Source organism: Salvelinus alpinus, chromosome 5 (assembly GCF_045679555.1).
Source record: "Salvelinus alpinus chromosome 5, SLU_Salpinus.1, whole genome shotgun sequence".
In the NCBI taxonomy this organism is placed as follows: Eukaryota; Metazoa; Chordata; class Actinopteri; order Salmoniformes; family Salmonidae; genus Salvelinus; species Salvelinus alpinus.
Window position 1 is genome coordinate 58,384,773 of NC_092090.1, and position 23,949 is coordinate 58,408,721.

The 23,949-nt window shown below is 42.0% G+C and overlaps 1 protein-coding gene and 1 pseudogene across 1 annotated transcript; one reads left to right on the top strand and one right to left on the bottom strand.

Annotated features, from left to right (window-relative positions):
* Nucleotides 1-513: 513 nt before the first annotated feature.
* On the top strand, nucleotides 514-8,044 carry wsb2 (WD repeat and SOCS box containing 2). The gene is made up of 9 exons (XM_071402477.1): nucleotides 514-846; nucleotides 3,356-3,524; nucleotides 3,703-3,914; nucleotides 4,020-4,151; nucleotides 4,299-4,402; nucleotides 4,550-4,746; nucleotides 4,848-4,937; nucleotides 5,020-5,136; nucleotides 7,277-8,044. The coding sequence occupies exons 1-9, from the start codon at nucleotides 807-809 to the stop codon at nucleotides 7,485-7,487; spliced, it is 1,272 nt and encodes a 423-aa protein (XP_071258578.1). The 5' UTR covers nucleotides 514-806; the 3' UTR covers nucleotides 7,488-8,044.
* Nucleotides 5,192-23,052, bottom strand: LOC139575316 (replication factor C subunit 5-like; annotated as a pseudogene).
* Between the last annotated feature and the right edge of the window lie 897 nt (nucleotides 23,053-23,949).

The window sequence follows — 23,949 nt, forward strand, 5'->3', positions numbered from 1 at the left end:
TCTACCTGATAATGAATTGCACACACCTGTTGTCCCAGGTCTAAATCAATCCCTGATTAGAGGGGAACAATGAAAAAATGAGGAGGCTTCGAGGTCCAGAGCTACATTTGAGCGGTCTATTTCATGGAAAGAGCAGGTGTTCCTAATGTTTTGTACACTGTTTCGCTCTTTCTTTCTCTTTTTATTAATGAACAACGTATACAATTTACAAGTTGGAATGAGCAGGGGTGCAACTTTAGTTTTAGAAGTGGTGAGAACATAATATTTATTTTTGTATCCAGTTGGATAAACACTCCAAACAGCCTACCCGACGTTCCGAGGCGCCCGCGTGGTCCTAAAGTTCACCGTTGCCCAATTTTGTATCACATTACAATGATAAAACTGGGGGGGACAAAAATGCAATTTCAAAATGTGGGGGTGACATGTCCCTGGGAATGAGTATGCTTATCAATAGACCAAACAAGCCCAAAACGAGTCCATGTTACTTAATAGAAAACAAGGGCACGTGTGGTAAGGTAGCCAATCCTATCGCATTGGAGGGATGTCATTTTACTGTACAGGAAATCAGATGAATTCTTCGTTGACTTACATTTCTCTACCGAAAGCTTAACAAAAAATACTATTTGGCTATATCACGTCATTTAGCGATCCGAATATACAGTTTGCGCTCTATTTTTCTCTCGGAATATGGCATTTTAACATGGGATTATTGACTAGACGGCATTGTTAGATAATCAGGAAGTATAGACAGTAACCCGATCAAGAATGTGATAACCTGCTTCCGTCAACATCTACAATTTGCAAAAATGTGTTCATTGAAAGACAACATTCGGCGCATACGGCCAGGTACGTTCCATTTTATTTATAGGACTAGAATAAAACAATATACAGGTAACTGCCAAAATAAAGGAAACACTTGAGTAAATTCGGGTTCTGGCGGTTATGGTGTGGGGTGCATTTTGCTGGCATGGTTTAGGTCCACTGAGGGCAAGGTAAACGCCAATAAATACATACACAGCCATTCTGAGTGATCACCTTCAACCTATGATTAATAATTTCTATCCTGGTGGGAATGGTTTCTTCCAGGATGACAATGCCCCCATTCACAGGGCACAAGTGGCGGTCAGTGAATGATTTGATGAGCATGAAAACGATGTAGACCTAGATTCAGCTGCGGGACGATTTTCTCTTGAGCGGATGGTCAGGAGACAGGGACATAATTACCAATAATTTGTAGACTGCAAATTGACCGCAAGAAGCCCACACAGATATAACGTTTAACTAAAACAATAATGTCAAACATTGCTTTCATGTATGATCACACATATCTCTCTATTATGGGGGGGAATACTTTTGAACAGATTTCCAAAATTAAAATCACTTGGAGCTGATCTCATCGAATCTCATCCAGTAAGACATGATTCCAGCTGCTTCCTGCTTGTAAAAGAGGGGATTTCCCACTGGGGTACTAGCTGCATATATTTTCCCACTGGGATACTAGCTGCATATATTTGGGGGGGGGCAAAGAAATGTGCGCTGCCAGTTGGGGAACCCGGATGTAAACCATATGCCATGATCTCAACTCAAATTAACACTTTGATTCTTGTGGAAGAATGGTGTAGTATCCCTCCAATAGAGTTCCAGACACGTGTAGAATCTATGCTAAGGCTGTTCTGGTGGCTCGTAGGGACCCAACACCCTGTTAAGACACTTTATGTTGGTGTTTCCTTTATAGCTTTCAGAAACAGTCAATCCCATGTAGAAGTCGGGAGAAAGGAAAGGGGAAAATTGCCAAGTGAACAGCTGGCGCACTAACAAATATACTCAGCAAAAAACAAAACATCCTCTCACTGTCAACTGTGTTTATTTTCAGCAAACTTAACATGTGTAAATATTTGTATGAACATAACAAGATTCAACAACTGAGACATAAACTGAACAAGTTCCACAGACATGTGACTAACAGAAATTGAATAATGTGTCCCTGAACAAAGGGGGGTAAAAATCAAAAGTAACAGTCAGTATCTGGTGTGGCAACCAGCTGCATTAAGTACTGCAGTGCATCTCCTCCTCATGGACTGCACCAGATTTGCCCGTTCTTGCTGTGAGATGTTACCCCATTCCTCCACCAAGGCACCTGCAAGTTCCCAGAAATTTTTTTTGGGGGGGGAATGGCCCTAGCCCTCACCCTCCGATCCAACAGGTCCCAGATGTGCTCAATGGGATTGAGATCTGAGCTCTTCGCTGGCCATGGCAGAACACTGACATTCCTGTCTTGCAGGAAATCACGCACAGAACGAGCAGTATGGCTGGTGGCATTGTCATGCTGGAGGGTCATGTCATGATGAGCCTGCAAGAAGGATACCACATGAGGGAGGAGGATGTCTTCTGCCTGCAATGACAACAAACTCAGTCCGATGATGCTGTGACACACCGCCCCAGACCATGACGGACCCTCCTCCACCTCTAAATCGATCCCGCTCCAGAGTACAGGCCTCAGTGTAACGCTCATTACTTCGACGATAACCGCGAATCCGATCATCACCCCTGGTGAGACAAAACCGCGACTCGTCAGTGAAGAGCACTTTTTGCCAGTCCTGTCTGGTCCAGCGACGGTGGGTTTGTGCCCATCGGCGACGTTGTTGCCGGTGATGTCTGGTGAGGACCTGCCTTACAACAGGCCTACAAGCCCTCAGTCCAGCCTCTCTCAGCCTATTGCAGACAGTCTGAGCACTGATGGAGGGATTGTGCGTTCCTGGTGTAACTCGGGCAGTTGTTGCCATCCTGTACCTGTCCCGCAGGTGTGATGTTCGGATGTACCGATCCTGTGCAGGTGTTGTTACACGTGCGATCAGCTGTCCGTCCTGTAGCGCTGTCTTAGGCGTCTCACAGTACGGCCATAGCAATTTATTGCCCTGGCCACATCTGCAGTCCTCATGCCTCCTCGCAGCATGCCTAAGGCACGTTCACGCAGATGAGCAGGGACCCTGGGCATCTTTCTTTTTGTGTTTTTCAGAGTCAGTAGAAAGGCCTCTTTAGTGTCCTAAGTTTTCATAACTGTGACCTTAATTGCCTACCGTCTGTAAGCTGTTAGTGTCTTAACGACCGTTCCACAGGTGCATGTTAATTAATTGTTTATGGTTCATTGAACAAGCATGGGAAACAGTGTTTAAACCCTTTACAATGAAGATCTGTGAAGCTATTTGGATTTTTACGAATTATCTTTGAAAGACAGGGTCCTGATAAAGGGACTTTTCTTTTTTTGCTGAGTTTATGTGGAGTATTCACTCAAATATACTGTATTACGGTAGTCCAACAACATACATTTTTTCTATTCTAACTTCTCGCCTCACAGCTTCCGATGGGCTGATATTGGAATTGAAATCCGCCCACCCTCCATCGCTGGAGGGGCGCGCTGGCTGCGAGACGTGGAGCGTTGATTTCTCTCCAGATGGATCCTGGTTCGCATGGTCCATGGGACACGGGATTGTGTGGGTGATTGCCTGGCCGCTTCGGCATGATAAGTATGTAGAGCCTTTAAAGACTATTGGCCTGTAAATATTCCTCCTTCCTTCCATCAATTCTTCCTTCCTTCCTAACATTCTTCCTTGCTTCCTCATTTGAAGGTCTTGATGTTATTCATCAGCAACTCTTGAGTTTTATTCTTCATTTGTTTACTGTCAATAATGCTTGTCCATATAGGGTCAATAGGGTTGAGATTGCCCTAGAGAGCAACAGACAGGACAAGACCCTGAACTGTGGTCAGACAGTGTGGGGGCTGGCGTTTGGACCACGTCCATCAAAGACACCAGCACCTGGAGAAAAAGCAGCATCCTGTGAGAGAGAATCATCCAGACTGCTTCTGGCAACTGGCTTAGACAATGGAGTGATCAAGATATGGGATGTTGTAACTGGTGGGATATCCAACTTAGGACATTGCTCTATTTCATTTATTGACCACATGATGCCGAGTCTCTAATGTTAACGTGCAACTCACAGTGCCTTGATTAAATTTCCAGGTCAGCCTCGGTTCGACCTCAAAGGACATGAGGGTATTGCAAGGGACCTGGTCTTCACTCCCAACGAAAAGCTCACCCTTGTATCATCCTCTCGAGACAAAACCTTAAGGATATGGGATCTAACCCAGAAAGGTCAGCTATTGTAATACATCTAAAAATCATTCCTCCAAAGGACATTTCTCTCATCTTCTTCAATGCAGAAATTCATGGACATTTTTATTGCATATGGAATTGACCTTAAACTTCTATATACTGTATATTTTTCTCTGCCCTCCATAGGTGAAAAGGAGCCACATGTCCTCTCTGGCCACAAGGACTGGGTCAGCTGCTGTAGTGTCTCACCAGACTGCAGCATGATCGCATCGGTCGGCAGGTTTGACAGAGTGAGTTGCCCCTCAGCAGAGGATTCTCCAAGAGAACCACAATAGTTGCTGAAACCGTGCTGGAAAGGAAATGTCTGAGCCAGCAGAGTTTGGTTTGACTCAGCATGGTAGTATGAAAAGGCTATAAAAGTTTTTTTATTTTACCAGATGGTGTGTCTATGGAGCCTGCGGTCGTACACCTTCATCAGGAACTTAACGGGGATCAACCACAAGACATTCTACCTGTTAGCTTCCTGTGACTTCTCTCCCGATGGGGCACTGCTCGCCACCGCAGCATTCAGTGGTTCCAGTTGGTGGATCGATCTGTGGGACCCCTACACTGCACAGAAATTGTCTTCTCTAATGTACATCTCTGTGTGGATAATGGTTTGATATGTGTAGCAGGATAATGGTGTGATATGTGTGGTGCATTAGTTGACACATTGTTGCTTTTTCTTTCCAATAGGGATTGCTCTGAGATGTATGGACAGAACCAAATCTCATCATTGAGATTCTCCCCCGAGGGTTTGCAACTGGCCATTGTTACTGAAGACAGGTAAGAGTTTAGTTGAGAGCTTTGCACCCTCAACAAATTTAAAAGAGAAAGTGCTAGGCCTTCTGTTTCATGTGTTTCACAGAGCCCTCCAGATGTGGGAGCCAGGACAGAGGGGTATGGTGATGCAGACCAAGGAGGACCGTACCTCCAATGGGCTGTGCTGCAACTTCCATCCACAAGGGGGAGTCGTAGCCACAGGGTAGATTTACTTTACTGGCTCATTCTCATTAGAATAACTTGATACAAACATGAGCCTCCTACAAATCAAATCAAACTTTATTTGTCACATGCGCCGAATACAACAGGTAGACCTTACCGTGAAATGCTTACTTACGAGCCCTTAACCAACAATGCAGTTCAAGAAAGATATTTACCAAATAAACTAAAGTAAAAAATAATAAAAAGTAACACAATAAAATAACAATAACGAGGCTATATACAAGGGGTACCGGTACCAAGTCAATGTGCAGGGGTACAGGTTAGTCGATGTAATTTTGTATATGTAGGTAGGGGTAAAGTGACTGCATAGATAATAAACAGTGAGTAGCAGCAGTGTAAAACAAATGAGGGGGTCAATGTAAATAGTCTGGGTGGCCATTTGATTCATTGTTCAGCAGTCTTATGGCTTGGGGGTAGAAGCTGTTAAGGAGCTTTTTGGTCCTAGACTTGGCGTTCCGGTATTGCTTGCCGTGCAGTAGCAGAGGGAACAGTCTGACTGGAGTCTTTCACCATTTTTTGGTCTTTCCTCTGACACCACCTAGTATATAGGTCCTGGATGGCAGGATGCTTGGCCCCAGTGATGTAGAGCAGTACGCACTACACTCTGTAGAGCCTTACGGTCAGATGCCGGGCAGTTGCCATACCAGGCGGTGATACAACCGGTCAGGATGCTCTCAATGGTGCAGCTGTAGAACTTTTTGAGGATCTGGGGACCCATGCAAATCTTTTTAGTCTCCTGAGGGGGAAAAGGTGTTGTCCTGCCCTCTTCATGATTGTCTTGGTGTGTTTGGACCACTAACTCATTTTAGATGCATCCAAGCTCTGTCAGGTCTGGATATAATCAACTATGAATTATAAGGGTAGAGTTAATAACATTGGAGATGAGGGAGACAATACCCCCTTATTTTACACTGATATGAGACTGTTGAAAGCAATTTCCAGAGGGCTTTGTGAATACGGTCCTAGGAATTTGCCTTCACCTGTCTCTCATAGCAGTGTAGATGGGGGTCAGGAAACAAGGAAAGAAAGCTCCTTCAGATGCACCTCTAAGATCCTTGCCGTATCCGAATAACCGTACTTGCGTTTTCTAAATCGTAGGCATTTTAGGTATGCGAAAAAATTGAGTTTTATAGGTTTAGTGTGCTTTAAATGCCAGGATGTCATACTCATTTGGGCTTTTCATCCAGTAGAATTCGCTGCACACTATTAAGGGAATCGTCTTTTGAGACCCATGTGTGTCTGACATAGGCATGCAAAGGGAGGGTATATTACTGGAAACTTTCAAAGTTTACCAGTAAACTACTAGAATTTTGGTGTCTTTCAAGGATTTTATATAATATATCACAAGACATCTAGTGGCCCTTTTCAGTACTTCAGATTATCACAGGTGTCTAATTATATATAAAAAAACATTTTTTACACATTTATTTTACTGTCTTTGTATTCAGTACACTGTTTTGGCGTCAAACTGGTGGCAGTTGTGAAAAAAGTCAATAGTTTGAAGAGTTCCAGAGTTAATTGATAATGCCATTGTTAGTTAGATGCTTTTTTCATTAATTAGGCGATTTTCTCTTGAACCATATGGTCTATCTACTAGAAACTCATGGACAATATGGACACAGATATGAAAAATGAATCATATATGAATACAGTTTTTAAAAGTTATTCAAGTATAAATTACCAAAGTTACGATAGATTGCCAAAAAATGTATGTTAATTACCAAAGATTCCGGTAACTATAGTAAATTACCAGTAGCTTTGCAACCCTAGTCTGACAACAGCTGATAATCAGCTGAGGGGACGCGCTGTACCAAAATAAACTGTTGTTGGGAATGAACGCAATTGCGCATTAGATGACGCATTCTTAGTAGGATGAGCCTAGTTTGCTGATATTAGTTGCTTACTACATACTAAACCGTACGTTCTAAATAGTATTTAGTATGATTAGTACACAGTATGCAGTTTAAGTAAGTAGTGGGCAACACAGATTTCAGACACGACACCCAGTTTTGTTGCAGTTTGTCTTTTTAGAAATTAGTCTTATTTAGTTAGCATATCAATGTAGGAAGGTTAAAACGAGGCAAACAAATTGGCTAATACCCTGTGTGTTATTGTTGCAGGACCAGAGATGGCCACGTGAGGTTTTGGATGGTTCCCAGGTCAGTGCCCAGTCTGTGCCACCTGTGCCGCTCCGTCCTGCGCCACTCAGTCTCCACACACCAGGTGGAGGCCCTCCCCATACCACGCAGGATCCTGGAGTTCCTCACCTACAGAGACATCCCGGACCACTCAGAAGCACGATCTGACCGCTCCTCGGATGAGGAGGAATAGTGTCTTTGGGAATGGGTGGAGGGAATGTTTCTGGACTCCATTTGTAATGCATTTGAGTTGATGGATGTATTGACTGACTAATGATGGAACAGTCAAAGGAGGAGAGCTTATTATTTGCCTCGTTTACAAATGCATAAAAAGTTGGTGGGAATGTTGTCTGACTGAAATGATGGGACTTTTTAGGACCTTGAGTGGAGTGGATACTTTGTGGTTTACACAAAATCAGTCATGTCTGATCAGCTATTTGTCCAAGGAAATCTCTCAGGATGTCAAAATGGAAATTCACCTGGATGCAATTAGCTAGTGATTATACACAAACATACAGATGAACAAAAAAATAATAATAATCCTAACATACTGGCTAATTTACATAAATTTCACCAAACAAATGGAAGTTACTAGATCTATATTTTGTGCTACTGATATATTATAGTATGTAAAGTGACATTTGTGTAATTTTGATGAGAGTAAATATACATTTTGTATTGTGTAAATTGGTCTATTAAATCATAATTCCATGACAGTCTAAAAAATAAATTAATTACAATTATATTAAACAGAAATTCAACTTAATGTACATAAAGGAATATTGAGCAAACGGGGACAACACAAGTGTGTTTATATGACGTTAGTCTCAAGAGTTCTCTCCCCTCACGCTTTCATTGATAAATGTTAAATTTTTGTGAACAGGGTACGCGGGCCTTTTGTCCTAGCCCAACACTAACACACCTGACTCAAGTAACCATAGTCTCGACCAGCAATGTATTAATTGCATCAGGTGTGTTAAATATGGGCTGGAACAAAATCATGCACACCCCGTAGCTCTCCAAGAACTTTGTAGGTGACCAATGTGTACTAGATCAGGGGTTCTTAAACTTTTTCACTCAGGCCCCCCCTTCCAGCAATGGGGAACATCCGCCCCCTCCCGCGTTTGCGCCACGTCTACTTCTATGGGCACAAGCACTGTTCATGACACAAACTGTTCACACCCCTCTTGTTGGAGAGAAAATGTTGCAAGTTTAAAGCTTTTTTTCCTGCAATTCAAACATTTTGTCAAGAGGTGCAGAGAAAATGTTGCCGTTTTCAATAATTTTCTTGGAATTCTATAAAATGTTGCCATGTCTAATGTGTATTTATGTGATTTGAGTCTCAAACATTACAACAAAATCTATGCGCTAAAAAAACGTTAGCTGACATGGACATTTCGGACAAGTTATAAATAGCTCTAAGGTATGCAATGACTGAAATAACAAGAGGAAAATTGATGATGCACTACCCATTTTTGAAATTGCATCTTGTGCGTTCTACAATTACAACTTTCATGAGTAAGTTGAAAGCTGCACTGAGTTCCTGAAAAAAAAAAAAAAAAAAAAAATTAATGTTGGGGGGGGAGTGAGCACAGTTTGGGAAGCACTGTACTAGATGGTTGTGACTGTTTTTGGACCGCTGGTCTGGGTGGCATCATTGACCCAGATCTCTCTCACTGCCTGAAAAGCCGCCACCATCGAACTCAACTGGGTCTTCTCGTTGGGTCCCGAGGCCAGCCGGTACCTATAGGAACAAAACACATTATCAAAAAAGTGTAACATATTAGTCATCCTAATTCACATTTAACAGATGCTGTTTTCCAAAGCGACTTACCCAACAAATTGTATATAAGCAACAGCAATAGCGAAGACACATATGCACTTAATATCTGCCAACTTGATAAGCAAACCCATCCGAAACACAGGATGAAAGTCCACTGTAAGAAACCAAAATACATGGTTAATTTATACCAAATAAGTGTTTCAAATACCTCAAAACATTGCATTGTAAAATTAACAGGTGTAGCAACGTCACGCATTGATCCTACGCCTCAGACCGACAGCATCGATGATGCGGGACATTCAGCCGGGATCATACCAGTATCTCGATACTCGTTAGTATCATGGCAAGGAAACAAAACAAAGTTGGGCTGTTTTTTTGGAGTCATATTTATTTATTTTCTAAGCTATAGCACACAACATTTTCCATAGGTTTTTAAAGTACCGAAGAGTTAGGTCTGCTTCATGAAAAAAAAAAAATAATAATTACGATACTGATATCGTAACAGCCCTAGTAGCTATGCAACTATACTGAATTAATGTATCTACCACACGTGTGCAGACGGTCGCATGTTTTTTGGGAAATGTACACATACAATTCAATGCATACCTTGGATACCTTCAGAAAGTATTCAGACCACATGACTTTTTCCACATCGTTACGTTACAGCCTTATTTTTAAATTGATAAAATTATATTTCCCCCATCTACACACAATACCCCATAAATGACAAAGCAAAAACAGGTTTTGAAATTTTATCTAATTTATTACAAATAAAAAACAGAAATATCATATTTACATAAGTATTCAAACCCCTTTACTCAGTACTTCGTTGAATCACCTTTGGCAGTGATTAGAGCATTGAGTCTTCTTGGGTATGACCCTACAAGCTTGGCGCACCTTTATTTGGGGAGTTTCTCCCATTCTTCTCTGCAGATCCTCTCAAGCTTTTCAGGTCTCTCCAGAGACGTTTGATTGGGTTCAAGTCCGGACTCTGGCTGGGTCACTCAAGGTCATTCAGAGACTTGTCCCGAAGCCACTTGTTTTGCCTTGGCTGTTTTGCCTGTGCTTAGGGTCATTGTCCTAACAGTCTGAGGTTGTGGGCACTCTGGAGCAGGTTTTCATCAAGGATATCTCTGTACTTTGCTCCCAGTCCCTGCGGCTGAAAAACCTCCCCACAGCATGATGCTGCCACCACCATGCTTCACCAGTGATGGTTCCAGGTTTCCTCCAGAAGTGATGCTTGGTATTTAGGCCAAAGAGTTCAATCTTGGTTTCATCAACTGAGGGACCTTATATAGACAGGTGTGTGCCCAATCAATTGACATTTCCACAGGTGGACTCCAATCAAGTTCTAGAAAGAGCTCAAGGACGATCACTGGAAATAGGATACAAAATTTAGATCAGGTGTGTCTCATAGCAAAGGGTCTGAATACTTGTGTAAATAAGGTATGTTTTTTCCCCCACACATTTGCACACATTTCTAAAAAACAGTTTTCGCTTTGTCATTATGGGGTATTGTGTGTGGATTGATGAGGAAAATGTTTTATTTAATCTATTTTCAAATAAGGCTGTAACGTAACAGTGTGGAAAAAGCCAAGGCGTCTGAATACTTTCCGAAGGCACACACAGAACGCACTGCAACTGCCTCTGCAACGCTGTAAGGCAAACGCAGTTTTCCATTGGAAATGAATGTACTTCTGGTGTACCAAAACGCAATGGCGCTGTCGGTCTGACCCCCCCCCCACACACCATCCTTGTCTGACCAGGAAGGACACCTTCTTCCAATCAAAATATATTAAATCTACAATCAAGACAGGGCTGAGGCATCAACCAATCTCCTTAAGTCACAGGAGACACCTCTCCATGGGGGAGAAAGATCCCCATTCTTCTTCAATGGCTTCACTTCATCCAAGAAGTCACCCAGCTAAGAAAGAACCCTGCCGTCAAATGGCCACAGTTTGAATGTCAAAGGAATTAGCTTCGGTGGAGTCTGCCCCAAATGCTTCCCAATCAATAGTGGGTCCTTTACGTTTGCACGATGAAGAGACGTAGCAGAGTGAAGACCCTGGGTAATATCAAGGGACCAGACTGCTACAATGAAAATACACAAACTTACAAAACGACAAAGAGTATTTCTGATAGCCATCGTAACAAATTACTAGTTAGTCTTTCACTTTGTGTAATGTAATTAGTCTTTCACTTTGTGTAATGAATTTCAGATATTTTCAAGCAATCATGAATATTAAGTTATTGCCATGTCAATTTTGGTATGTACAGAACCACAAGGAAATTACATGAAATTTAAATAGGTTTTGTGACTGCACAAAGAAGGTACAGACCGTTATGGATATAATATATTATGAACAGAACCTAACTAAACCACACCTTCTTTCACACCTGGACTCAAGTGAGTGAGTGAGTGATCTGACGCTTGGCCAATCAGACTTCAACACAGATGAATAAGTATACAAGTGGATTGCCTTACTTTCCTCAAATGCATTGGTGTTAAGCTGTAGGCCTAATCTTATGATTTTGTGTATTGATTAATGTACTGCAGTTTTTAGGGACCGGAATGCTACAGTGAAAATGCTAATAGATCATTAGATCATCTGGGCTTCCGAGTGGCGCAGCGGTCTAAGGCATTGCATCTCAGTGCTAGAGGCGTCACTACAGACCCTGGTTCGATTCTAGGCTGTATCACAACTGGCCGTGATTGGGAGTCCCATAGGGCGGCGCACAATTGGCCCAGTGTTGTCCGGGTTAGGGTTTGGTCAGGGGTAGGCAGTCATTGTAAATAAGAATTTGTTCTTAACTGACTTGCCTAGTAAAATAAAGATTTTAAAACATTTAAAAAATGTATGATGTACCACAGACGAGCCATTCTCTCTCAACTTCTTTCAAATCTATGCCTCTGCCTACTCCTTTTGCCAAGTGTTGCATCTGTGCTGCTTTAGCGTAGACTACATTTTAGCTATCCCATTCCTGTTTTCCATTCAGAAAACCCCATTCTTTTATTCTGTATCATTTTACAGTTTGCATTGTTTGTTTGTTTTATCTTTCAATAAATGTTGCGTGTTTACAAGCGTGTGGTTCTGGTACCAAACAGTTCAAAAGAATTTACGATGCCTTCAGAATGTTGGATGATAATTGATAAAGATTCATTTAAGTCCAGATTTTTTCATAGCCTCAGATTATGGACAGTGCCCCGTATATTTCATAACTAATAACCAAACCCCTTATCACATTATCACCATTGTCTCTTTATATATCGAGGGACACCTCTTTAATATACCCTACAGAAGTATATCAAATCAACGTATCGTAAAATTGACTAGAATTATAAATAACTATAAAGTCCTCTATGGTAAGGCCTGATGAAGCTGCCAAGATGGTTACGTAAGAACAGAAATACATAACCTCAGAAATAAGACAATTATTCATAATCATAAAAAACTAAACTAAATCTCGCTATATTGTTCATTTCAATGCTAAATCGTAGCAGTAGTGGTGTGCACCGGTAGCCATGGCAACCGTGAGGGGTCTCCCAGGACACCAGACCAAGAAAACATCTAGTCACAGTGCAGATAGTGTCAAATTCTGGCCTGGTAGGTCTGGTAGGTCTTCTCTCAATATACTGTGTCTGTTTAGAATAGATCTACCAAATATACCATGACAATACACATTGCCTTCAGAAAGTATTCACACCCCTTGACTTTTTCGAAATGTTGTTATGTTACAGCGTGAATTTAAAAATGTATGTTTTTGGAAATGTTTACTAATTCATTTTAAATAAAATAAATGATATGTCTTAAGTATTCAACCCCTTGGTTATGACAAGCCTAAATACGTTTACGAGTAGAAGTGTACTTAACAAGTCATAATAAGTTGCACGGAGTCACTGTGTGCAAAAATAGTCTTTAACATGTTTTTTGAACGATTACCTCATAAAAAAAAAGTATCTGTACGGTCCCTTAGTCGAGCAGTGAATTTCAAACAAAGACTTAACCACAAAGACCAGGGAGGTTTTTCAATGCCTTGCAAAGAAGGGCACGTATTGGAAGATGGGTAAAAAAAAGCAGACATTATTAATAACCCTTTGGATATCAATACACCCAGTCACTACAAAGATACAGGAATCTTTCCTAACGCAGTTGCCGGAGAGGAAGGAAACTGCTCAGAGACTTCACCATGAGGCCAATGGTGACTTTAAACAATTTCATGGCAGTAATAGGAGAAAACTAAGCATGGATAAACAACATTGTAGTTACTCCAAAATACTAACCCAATTGACAGAGTGAAAAGAAGGAAGCCTGTACAGAATAAAAAAATATTCCAAAACATGCATCCTGTTTGCAATAAGCCACTTAAATAAAACTGAAAAAAATGTGGCAAAGAAATGTACTTTATGTCCTGAATACAAAGCATTATGTTTGGGGCAAATCCAACACAACACGTCACTGAGTACCACTCTTCATATTTTCAAGCATGGTGGTGGCTGCATCATGTTATGGGTATGCTTGTCATCGTCAAGGACTAGGGAGTTTGAGGATAAAAATAAACGGAATAGAGCTAAGCACAGGGAAAATCCTAACGGAAAACCTGGTTCAGTCTGCTTTCCAACAGATACTGGGAAAAAATAAAATCACCTTTCAGTAGGACAACAACCTAAAACACAAGGCCAAATATACACTGGAGTTGCTTACCAAGACAATGTTCCTGAGTGGCCTAGTTACAGTTTGACATAAAATTAGCTTGAATATCTATGGCAAGACTTGAAAATGGCTGTCTAGCAATGATCAACAACAAACTTGACAGAGCTTGAAGAATTTTTTTAAAGAATAATGTGCAAATATTCTACAATCCAGGTGTGCCAAGCTCTTAGAGACCTACCCAGAAGGACTCACAGCTTAATTGCTGCCAAAGGTGATTCTACGCTATACTGAGATATGACACTATGTGAGATACCACATATTGGAGATATTATGCTAGATTGAGATATTACCCTATGTGTAGATTGTATTCTCAGATGGCCATTTTGCTATTTCTAGACACTGCACTACTGTATGTAGATATACAATCCATTAGATATATTGTTATTTGAAAGAGCTGCTTTAGAAAAACATAAATATACCCATTGTGGAGAAAAACAAGCATGTTCTTATGAAGATAGTATGCTAAACATAAATTGTGATAATACATATGGTTGTGAAAGAGAATAAAGGATACGGTTGTAAGCGGAGGTGAAGTCCTTGTTTAGGGACCAGCCCAGAATGTTGGCTATGTCTGATCGTAGTGGGTGACCAGTGCAGGTGTACACATTATCCTCTGTCACCTTCCCATATGCCATGCTGGTGCTCTGAGAAATACATGGGTGAGGAATCAGTCAGTCATAAAATATAACACAAATAAATTTACTTTAAGTAGATAGTACACTCTATATCTGTATTATATAGCTAATACTATTGGTGAGCACCAATATTGATATTGTTTGATATCGATAAGAGAAAGGCATATTGTGATATCGGTTTATTCTTCCTGTGAAAAAAGGAGACTGGAGGAGGTCCTACTCCAGTCTCCTTTTGACCTCATTTAACACCCAATTTACTTAACAAAAGGTACATCTCAATAGGTGGTCCAGGTATGATCTGACACTAGTGGGTGGGCCTTTCCTATTTTGTCCTCTATTGTTCCTCAAGCAAGTGGGAGGCCGATGACATCACATCGGACCAACTCCTTGAATGCCTTACTCCTTAAAGTTTGCAGTTGTGTCTAAAAAACACTATTCTGCTCAAAACATATTGTTTTACCTTTAATGTGTACATTATTTAGGATATTGCTTCTCAACAAAAATATCACCTTGTTTCACTCCAATGTTTGTAAACAATGTAAATAAAAACTGTATAGCCTCAAAACATGATTAAAACTCAAATTTTGATATCATGGATGGTTAGTCCTTGCACCCGTAGGCAGCTCGGTCTATGAATTTGACAGTGGTTACATTTATCCAGGCCCATCCCTCAGCTTTTTACCAAAACAGAGGCGGGGAGAGGCTTTGTTATTTTGAAATGAAGGATTCTAGCTTTAACCTACACTGTTCTGTAAAAAAGTATTAAAAGTTCCTGTATGCACAAAACCCTCTCACAGACCTTCTCACAAGGCAGGTTCTTGAATTAGCATATTTAATTGCCTGCTGATGGGCCATCAACTGTGGGCTTCCCATTGTATTCAAACTGGTTAGGTAGGTTTATGCTACCAGAACATTTTACACCTGTCCCAATGAGCAATCCACAAGCAGATGTCTAGACTTTACAGAAAAGTGAACATTCACACAGTTGCAATGTATATATTTTTTAACAAACTGATACATCAATATGAAATCGAAAAATGCTACTGATATCGATATTCCATATTGGTGACCATCACTAGTTAATACATGCATTCATTTTCATCAGCAATAAAAACTGAACACTGTGACGCAATTAACTACATTTAGCTACACACTGGTAATACGTTTTTTCCGTACCTGCAGTATGTTGAGTGATCTTCTTATGTCTCCTGATGATAGGGTCACAATAGCTTGTATTCCATCTGGAGTTATATCAATGCTGCAGGGACAAGATCAGACATACATACGCCTCTGATTAAAAGGCAAGAATAAAACCCAGCACACAGTGTCTTTCTGGGACACTAAAAGCCTGCCCCTCCAGATACCCTCTGGCCTCTCTAGACCCCCTCACCTCTCCTGTTGGACAGCATACTCCAGCCTGGGGATCATCTGGTCCTGAGACAGGACGGAACCTGGTGCATCTGGACTGCAGGGCCGGGATCATTTTAGACAGGTAGTTACAGAGCAGACAAAACGCGTGTTCTCTGTGTATTTCTCAATGACTGTAGGAGAGGAAGAGAGAGGTAGAGGGGGAGGAGATAGATAATGGAGAGGAAGCAAGAGGAGAGAGAGGAAGGGAGAAATGGATGTCAATGTTTTGAAGATCAGCGGACATAACCTCATAAAAATGTAAAATCCAAAATATTAACCCGCTGTTAAATCAGTGTGGATCTGTTACAAGTAATTGCAGCACATTAATATTGTAAATTATTAGCAGTAATAACAGGGTAATATGCAGTATCCCCCTCCCAAATGCATTCAACATTTTGTTTGTCGTCTCAAATCTCATGTAACAGTAAGCACATCTTTTAATCAGTGAGAATGACTGGAAATGACTGGTTAGCTGGCAGGCAGCTCATTTGGCCAGTTGGTACACAGCAGGTAAGCACATCAAAACAGATGGTTACCTCGCCGCAATGCATTCTGGGCATCCCGGGTCATAGCATCGGCCTCGTCCAGTATCACCAACTTGAAACCCTTCCTGGAAGACAAAGACAAAAAAATAAACACACATTTTGTGAATTGAAGTAAGGGTTGCCTGTGTAGGATACGGGGACTTTAAATAATAATTTGTGTACAAATCAAATCAAATTTTATTGGTAGCATACACATGGTTAGCAGACGTTCTTGCGAGTGTAGCGAAATGCTTGTGCTTTTAGTACCGACAGTGCAGCAATATCTAACATGCAATCTAACAATTCCACAACAACTACCTAATACACACAACTCTAAGTAAAGAAATGGAATAAGAACATATACATATAAATATATGGATGTGCAATGACAGAGAGGCAAGATGCAATAGATGGTATAAAATACAGTATATACATATGAGATGAGTAATGCAAAATATGTAAACAATATTAAAGTGGCATTATTAAGGTGACTAGTGAACCAATTATTAAAGTGGCCAATGATATAATGTCTGTATGTAGGCGGCAGCCTCACTGTGTTAGTGATGGCTGTTCAACAGTCTGATGGCCTTGAGATAGAAGCTGTTTTTCATTCTCTCGGGCCCAGTTTTGATGCACCTGTACTGACCTCGCCATCTGGATGGTAGCGGGGTGGGTGAACAGGCAGTGGCTCGGGTGGTTGTTGTCCTTGATGATCTTTTTGGCCTTCCTGTGACATAGGGTGCTGTAGGTGTCCTGGAGGGCCGGTAGTTTGCCCCCAGTGAATCGTTGTGCAGACCGCACCACCCTCTGGAGAGCCTTGTGGTTGTGGGCTGTGCAATTGCCATACCAGGCCGTGATGCAGCCCGACAGGATGCTCTCATTGTGCATTTGTAAAAGTTTGTGAGGGTTTTAGATGACAAGCCAAATTTCTTCAGCCTTATGAGGTTGAATGACGCTTTTTTCACCACACTGTCTGTGTGGGTGGACCACTTCAGTTTGTCCGTGATGTGTACTCAGAGTGCTCACTCTGCTGTTTCCTGAAGTCAACGATCATCTCCTTTGTTTTGTTGACGTTGAATGAGAGGTTGTTTTGCTGAAACCACACTCCGAGTGCCCTCACAACCTCCCTGTAGGCTTTCTCGTCGTTATTGGTAATCAAGCCTACTACTGTTGTTTCGTCTGCAAACTTGATGATTGAGTTGGATGCGGGCATGGTCACGCAGTCATGGGTGAACAGGGAGTACAGGAGGGGGCTGAGCACGCACCCCTATGGGGCCCCAGTGTTGAGGATCAGCAAAGAGGAGGTGTTGTTTCCTACTTTCACCATCTGGGGGCGGCCCGTCAGGAAGTCCAGGACCCAATTGCACAGAGCGGGATTGAGACCCAGGGCCTCTAGCTTAATGATTAGCTTTGAGGGTACTATGGTGTTGAATGCTGAGCTATAGTCAATGAACAGCATTCTTACATAGGTATTCCTCTTGTCCAGATGGGATAGGACAGTGTGCATTGTTATGGCGATTGCATCGTCTGTGGACCTATTGGGGAGGTAAGCAAATTGAAGTGGGTCTAAGCACTTCATGATGACAGAAGTGAGTGCTACGGGGCGATAGTAATTTAGTGCAGTTACCTTTGCCTTCTTGGGTACAGGAACAATTGTGGCCATCTTTAAGCATGTGGAGACAGCAGACGGGGATAGGGAGAGATTGAATATTTCCGCAAACATACCAGCCAGCTGGTCTGAGCATGCTCGGAGGACGTGACTAGGGATGCTTTCTGGGCTGGCAGCCTTGCGAGGGTTAACACGTTTAAATGTCTTATTGATTCCGATTGGTCAGACCAGCGTTGAATATTTCTTAACACGGGTACATCCTGTTTGATTTTATGCCTATAGGAAGGAGTAAATTGGAGTCGTGATCAGATTTGCCAAAAGGAGGGCGGGGGAGGGCCTTGTATGCATCACGGAAGAAAGAGTAGCAGTGATTCAGAGTTTGCTGATAGAATTTAGGTAGCCTTGTTCTCAAATTTGCTTTGTTAAAATCCCCAGCTACAATAAATGCAGCCGGAGTATATATGGTATCCAGTTTGCATAAAGTCCAGTGAATTTCATCGAGGGCCGTGGTAATGGCTTGAGGGGGGATATGCACGGCTGTGACATTACCAGAGGAGAATTCTCTTGGGAGATAATACGGTCGGCATTTGATTGTGAGGAATTCTAGGTCAGGTGAACAAAAGGACTTGAGTTCTTGTATGCTGTTACAATTACACCATGAGTCGCTAATCATGAAACATACATTTCTTTGTCCTTGCTGAAAAGACTGGGGAAATGATTGCGATATGGTAGCTAAAAGACCTACTTCTCTAAAAGGATTATTGTTAGGGATTGTAACGATTTACCGATATGAGCCCAAACCGATCCAAAAGTCGCACGCGTCATCAGGAAATTAATTCAAACATTATGAATCGCCAGTTCACTAAAATGTTTTACTCATTTAATTGTACCCCACCTGAAAATACCTCTAATCTTTTGTGACTGAATTTATGCGTCATCTCAACCATTAGCCAATATTGAATTAAGCATGTATATGTGTATGACAGTCACTGATCTCGAAGTCAGATAACAGCTGTGCGCACAGAGCATAGCTGCTCGTGCCAGCGAGAGGTAGGCACATCCCTGATCTAATATTCGTACATCTGTGCAGCACCTTCCGCATTCAAATGCTTGTAAAATGGCTTTCGCAATGTCAAATCATAGGCTTTATTAGTTGGGTCACATCCAATGTAATTTGCTGGGTCATTGTTACCAAATGCGGTGTAGAAAATTGTGTTTTACCAGTGGAGTTGTGTAGGCTAGGCTATCGGAGTGGACGCAACTCACATCTAACTGCTGATTGTGGCTTTTCGATTGGCGTGTTCACCATAAGAAATAGCTTTGGTAGTTGTGCTTTAAACAGTCAGTGCATTGGTCATTTGCACATGAACAGGGTAAAGTTGTAATTTCACAAGAAAGACAGCAATCATTTTTGCAAGCTGCACTCGGTTGGAGCGGGAGAAGAGCTCTCCTCCATAAAGTTTCAAAAGGTCAAAACCCGAAATCCAAAGCTGGTGTACCAAAACGCAATGACGCTGTCGATCTGATTGAGGCGTTAGAGCAGAGTCGCCGCCCCACCGACCTCGTCCACACCGTCTGACTAGGAAGGACACCTCAGGTAGCCTAGCGGTTAGAGCGTTAGGCCAGTAACCGAGCCAACAAGGTGAAAAATCTGTCGATGTGCCCTTGAGCAAGGTACTTAAATCTAATTTGCTCCAGGGGCCCCCTACTACCATGGCTGACCCCATAAAACAACACATTTCACTAAACCTATCCGGTGTATGTGACAATAAAACTCCTCAATTCACAGGAGACACTTCTCCATGGGTGAGAAAGAACACCATTCTTCTTCAATGGCTTCACGTCATTCAGGAAGACACCCAGCTGAGAAAGAACCCCGCCGTCAAATGGCCACAGTTTGAATGTCAAAGGAATTATCCGTGGTGGAGGCTGCCCCAAATGGTTCCCAATCAATGGGAGGTCCTTTACGTTTGCACGACAAAGAGATGTTGCAGAGTGTAGGCCCTGGGTGATACCAAGGCACTTGACTGCTAAAGTGAAAAACTACAAAAAAAACTACAAAAACCTTATATTGTACTTTTTCCAAAGTACACAGAGTTCCAAAGAGTATTTCTGATATCCATCATAACAAATGAATAATTGTGTAATTATGCTATGCCTCTCACTTTGTGTAATGAATTTCAGATATTTTTGAGCATTCATGAATTTGAAGTTATTAGCATGTCAATTTTGGTATGCATGGAACCACAAGGAAATGACAAGAACATTGAAATAGGTTTTGTGACTGCACAAAGAAAGTACAGACTGTTATAGCCATAATACGTTATGAAAAGAACCCAACTAAACCACACCTTCTTCCACAACTGGACTCAAGTGGGAGTGATTGATCTGAAGCTTGGCCAATCAGACTTCATCACAGATAAATATCTGTGTTATATTAATTGGCTAAATCAAAGCTAATTTCTAAAGATAAATATTGACATATTACTTGCAAAAAAAAATGTATCTGCTAAAATGGCAAGTGAATCAGTGGGTGATGGGGATTTCAGATTGCCTGTCCCCCACCTAATCTGATAGTGATAGATGCTCAGCTCAGGTTCATACACACACCATACACTGTGAAGCACTCACTCACACAAACAGTGTCACTCAGCTCAGAGAAGTCAGATCAGATAGATCCAGTTTAGAAAGGCCCAGCTCCTGAGCGCCATCAGCATTTAATATAGAATGTAAAATGAATGTGTTCATGCAACAAATGTTATTGCATCGAATCGTTTTGAATCCCGAACCGAATCGCATTAATTCCTTCCACTAATCAAACTGTATTTCACTGAATCGTTTCAAACTAAAATAATTGTTATTTTATCGTATCGGAACCCATGTATCAAGATGCATATCGAATTGTGCTCGAAAGGAAAGATTCATATCCCCAATTATTATTGTCTTACTTGAATATGGTCCTGGTGCCGGCAAAACTCAGGATGGGTCCTCAAACAACATCAACACCTCGGTCGTCGGACACGTTTAGCTAAAATAAATGCATTAACATGTAAGAACAATAATTTGTTATAATAACAGATACAGTGCATTTGGAAAGTATTCAGACCCCTTGACTTTTTCCACATTTTGTTGCGTTACTGTAAGGACCGATGCCAGAGATGAGAAGCAGGTACAGGGAGTTGAACATTTAATACGGAACAGACAGGTAACAGGACAGGAACAACGTCAGCACACGGGTATACAAAGACATACAAACATTAATGCAGAAGCAGGGAACAGAGCAGGGAACCAGACAGATATATGGAAGGTAATGACAGAATTGATTGAGTCCAGGTGAGTCCAATAATCGATAATGCGTGTGATGGGGGAAAGGCAGGTGTGTGTAATGATGATAGCAGGAGTGCACAAGGCTGGGGAGCCTGGCGCCCTCGAGAGCCAGGGGGGAAGAGCGGGAGCAGGCTTGACAGTTACAGCGTATTCTAAAATTGATTAAATTGTGTGTTTCCCTCATCAATCTACACACAAAACCCCATGATGACAAAGTGAAAACAGGTTTTTAGACATTTTTGCAAATGAATAAAAAATAAAAAACAGAAACATCATATTTACATAAGCATTCAGACCCTTTACTCAGAACTTTGTTGAAGCACTTTTGGCAGCAATTACAGCCTTGAGTCTTCTTGGGTATGACGCTACAAGCTTGGCACGCCTGTATTTGGGGAGTTTCTCCCATTCTTCTTTGCAGATCCTCTCAAGCTCTGTCAGGTTGGATGGGGAGCGTCGCTGCACAGTGATTTTCAGGTCTCTCCAGAGATGTTAGATCGGGTTCAAGTCCGGGCTCTGGCTGGGCCACTCAAGGACATTCAGAGACTTGTCCCGAAGCTACTCCTGATTTGTCTAGGCTGTGTGCTTAGGGTCGTTGTCCTGTTAGGAGATGAACATTCACCCCAGTCTGAGGTCCTGAGTGCTCTGGAGCAGTTTTTCATCAAAGATCTCTCTGTACTTTGCTCCGTTCATCTTCCCTTGATCCTGACTTGTCTCCCAGTCCCTGCCGCTAAAAAACATCCCCACAGCATGATGCTGCCACCACACTTCACCGTAGGGATGGTGGCAAGTTTCTTCCAGACGTGTTTGGCATTCAGGCCAAATAGTTCAATCTTGGTTTCATCAGACCAGAGAATCTTGTTTCCCATGGTCTGAGAGGCCTTTAGCAAACTCCAAGCGGGCTGTCATGTGCCTTTTACTGATGTGCCTTTTACAACAAGCTTGCTATGCCCTTAACCTTGTTCTGACCACCTCCAAAACAAAGGTCATGTAGTTTGGTAAGAAGAATGCCCCTCTCCCCACAGATGTGATTACTACCTCTGAGGGTTTAGAGCTTGAGGTAGTCACCTAATACAAGTATTTGGGAGTATGGCTAGACGGTACACTGTCCTTCTCTCAGCACATATCAAGGCTGCAGGGTAAGGTTAAATCTAGACTTGGTTTCCTCTATCGTAATCGCTCCTCTTTCACCCCTGCTGCCAAACTAACCCTGATTCAGATGACCATTTTACCCATGCTAGATTACGGAGACATCATTTATAGATTAGCAGGTAAGGGTTCTCTCGAGCGGCTAGATGTTCTTTACCATTCGGCCATCAGATTTGCCACCAATGTTCATTATAACACACATCACTGCATTCTATACTCCTCTGTAAACTGGTCATCCCTGTATACCCGTCGCAAGACCCACTGGTTGATGCTTCTTTATGAAACCTTATTAGGCCTCACTCCCCCCTATCCAAGATACCTACTGCAGCCCTCATCCTCCACATACATGACCCATTCTGCCAGTCACATTCTCTCAAAGGTCCCCAAAGCACACACATCCCGGGGTCGCTCCTCTTTTCAGTTTGCTGCAGCTAGCGACTGGAACCAGCTGCAACAAACACTCAAACTGGACAGTTTTATCTCTATCTCTTCATTCAAAGACTCAATCATGGACACGCTTACTGACAGTTGTGGCTGCTTCGTGTGATGTATAGTTGTCTCCACCTTCTTGCCCTTTGTGGTGTTGTCTGTGCCCAATAATGTTCGTACCATGTTTTGTGCTGCTGCCATGTTGTGCACTAGGCTGCAGTGCGTTCTGTGTACCCCATGCTTTCAATATTTTCAGCTCGTGTGTGGCATTACCATGCGGTGGTACAGATGGAAGTAAAAGTTATCCATTGGGAAGGACCATACAGAGGTCAAAATGATCATGCCGATTGTGTAATTACGGGCAATGGAAATGTGTATCTTGTAAGAATGACACTGGGACAATTCCTCATTAATACACGTGGGTACCGCAAACCGGCCAACTTAATGGCGTGCAAAATCAATACACACATAACTGTTCTGTGCATAATTTAGCATGCCATCATGCTGGGCAAGCTAGTGATTTGAAATCAGTACTCTATCTGAAAACCACCAGTTCAATTTATTGATGTTGCTAGAGATGAATGTGACAGAAGAATATAAATACATTAATTGTTGTAATGCGCCCTTGTACGCGCCAGCCTATGAAACCTGTAAAACGACCAAAGAATAACGTTCATCTGTTCTAATATTAGCTTTGGTCGAACAGGGCTCAACTGATCTTCGCCATGCTGCAAACGTTTCTGCAACCTTGCGAAGCACGTGCGTGCATCACGTACGGAAAATGGGGGTTAGACATCCGGCAAAAACAACATACTGCAAAACGCATGTGCATCTGTAGGACATATGGCGACTGCGCCCCTTGCCACGCCCACCTAAATCCCGTTTTGATTCAGAAAAACATTATATGAATATTAATAACACATATATTTTACTCAGCTTGCAAATTGTTCCGCTTCTAAAGGTTATGCAAAATGTAGCTCAAGTCAAGTGTTTGCTCTCCTATATTTCTTCGCAACTCTACTATCTTTCAAACTACGTCTACCCTATTGGCTGATATAGCCCAATAATACCGATAGCCTA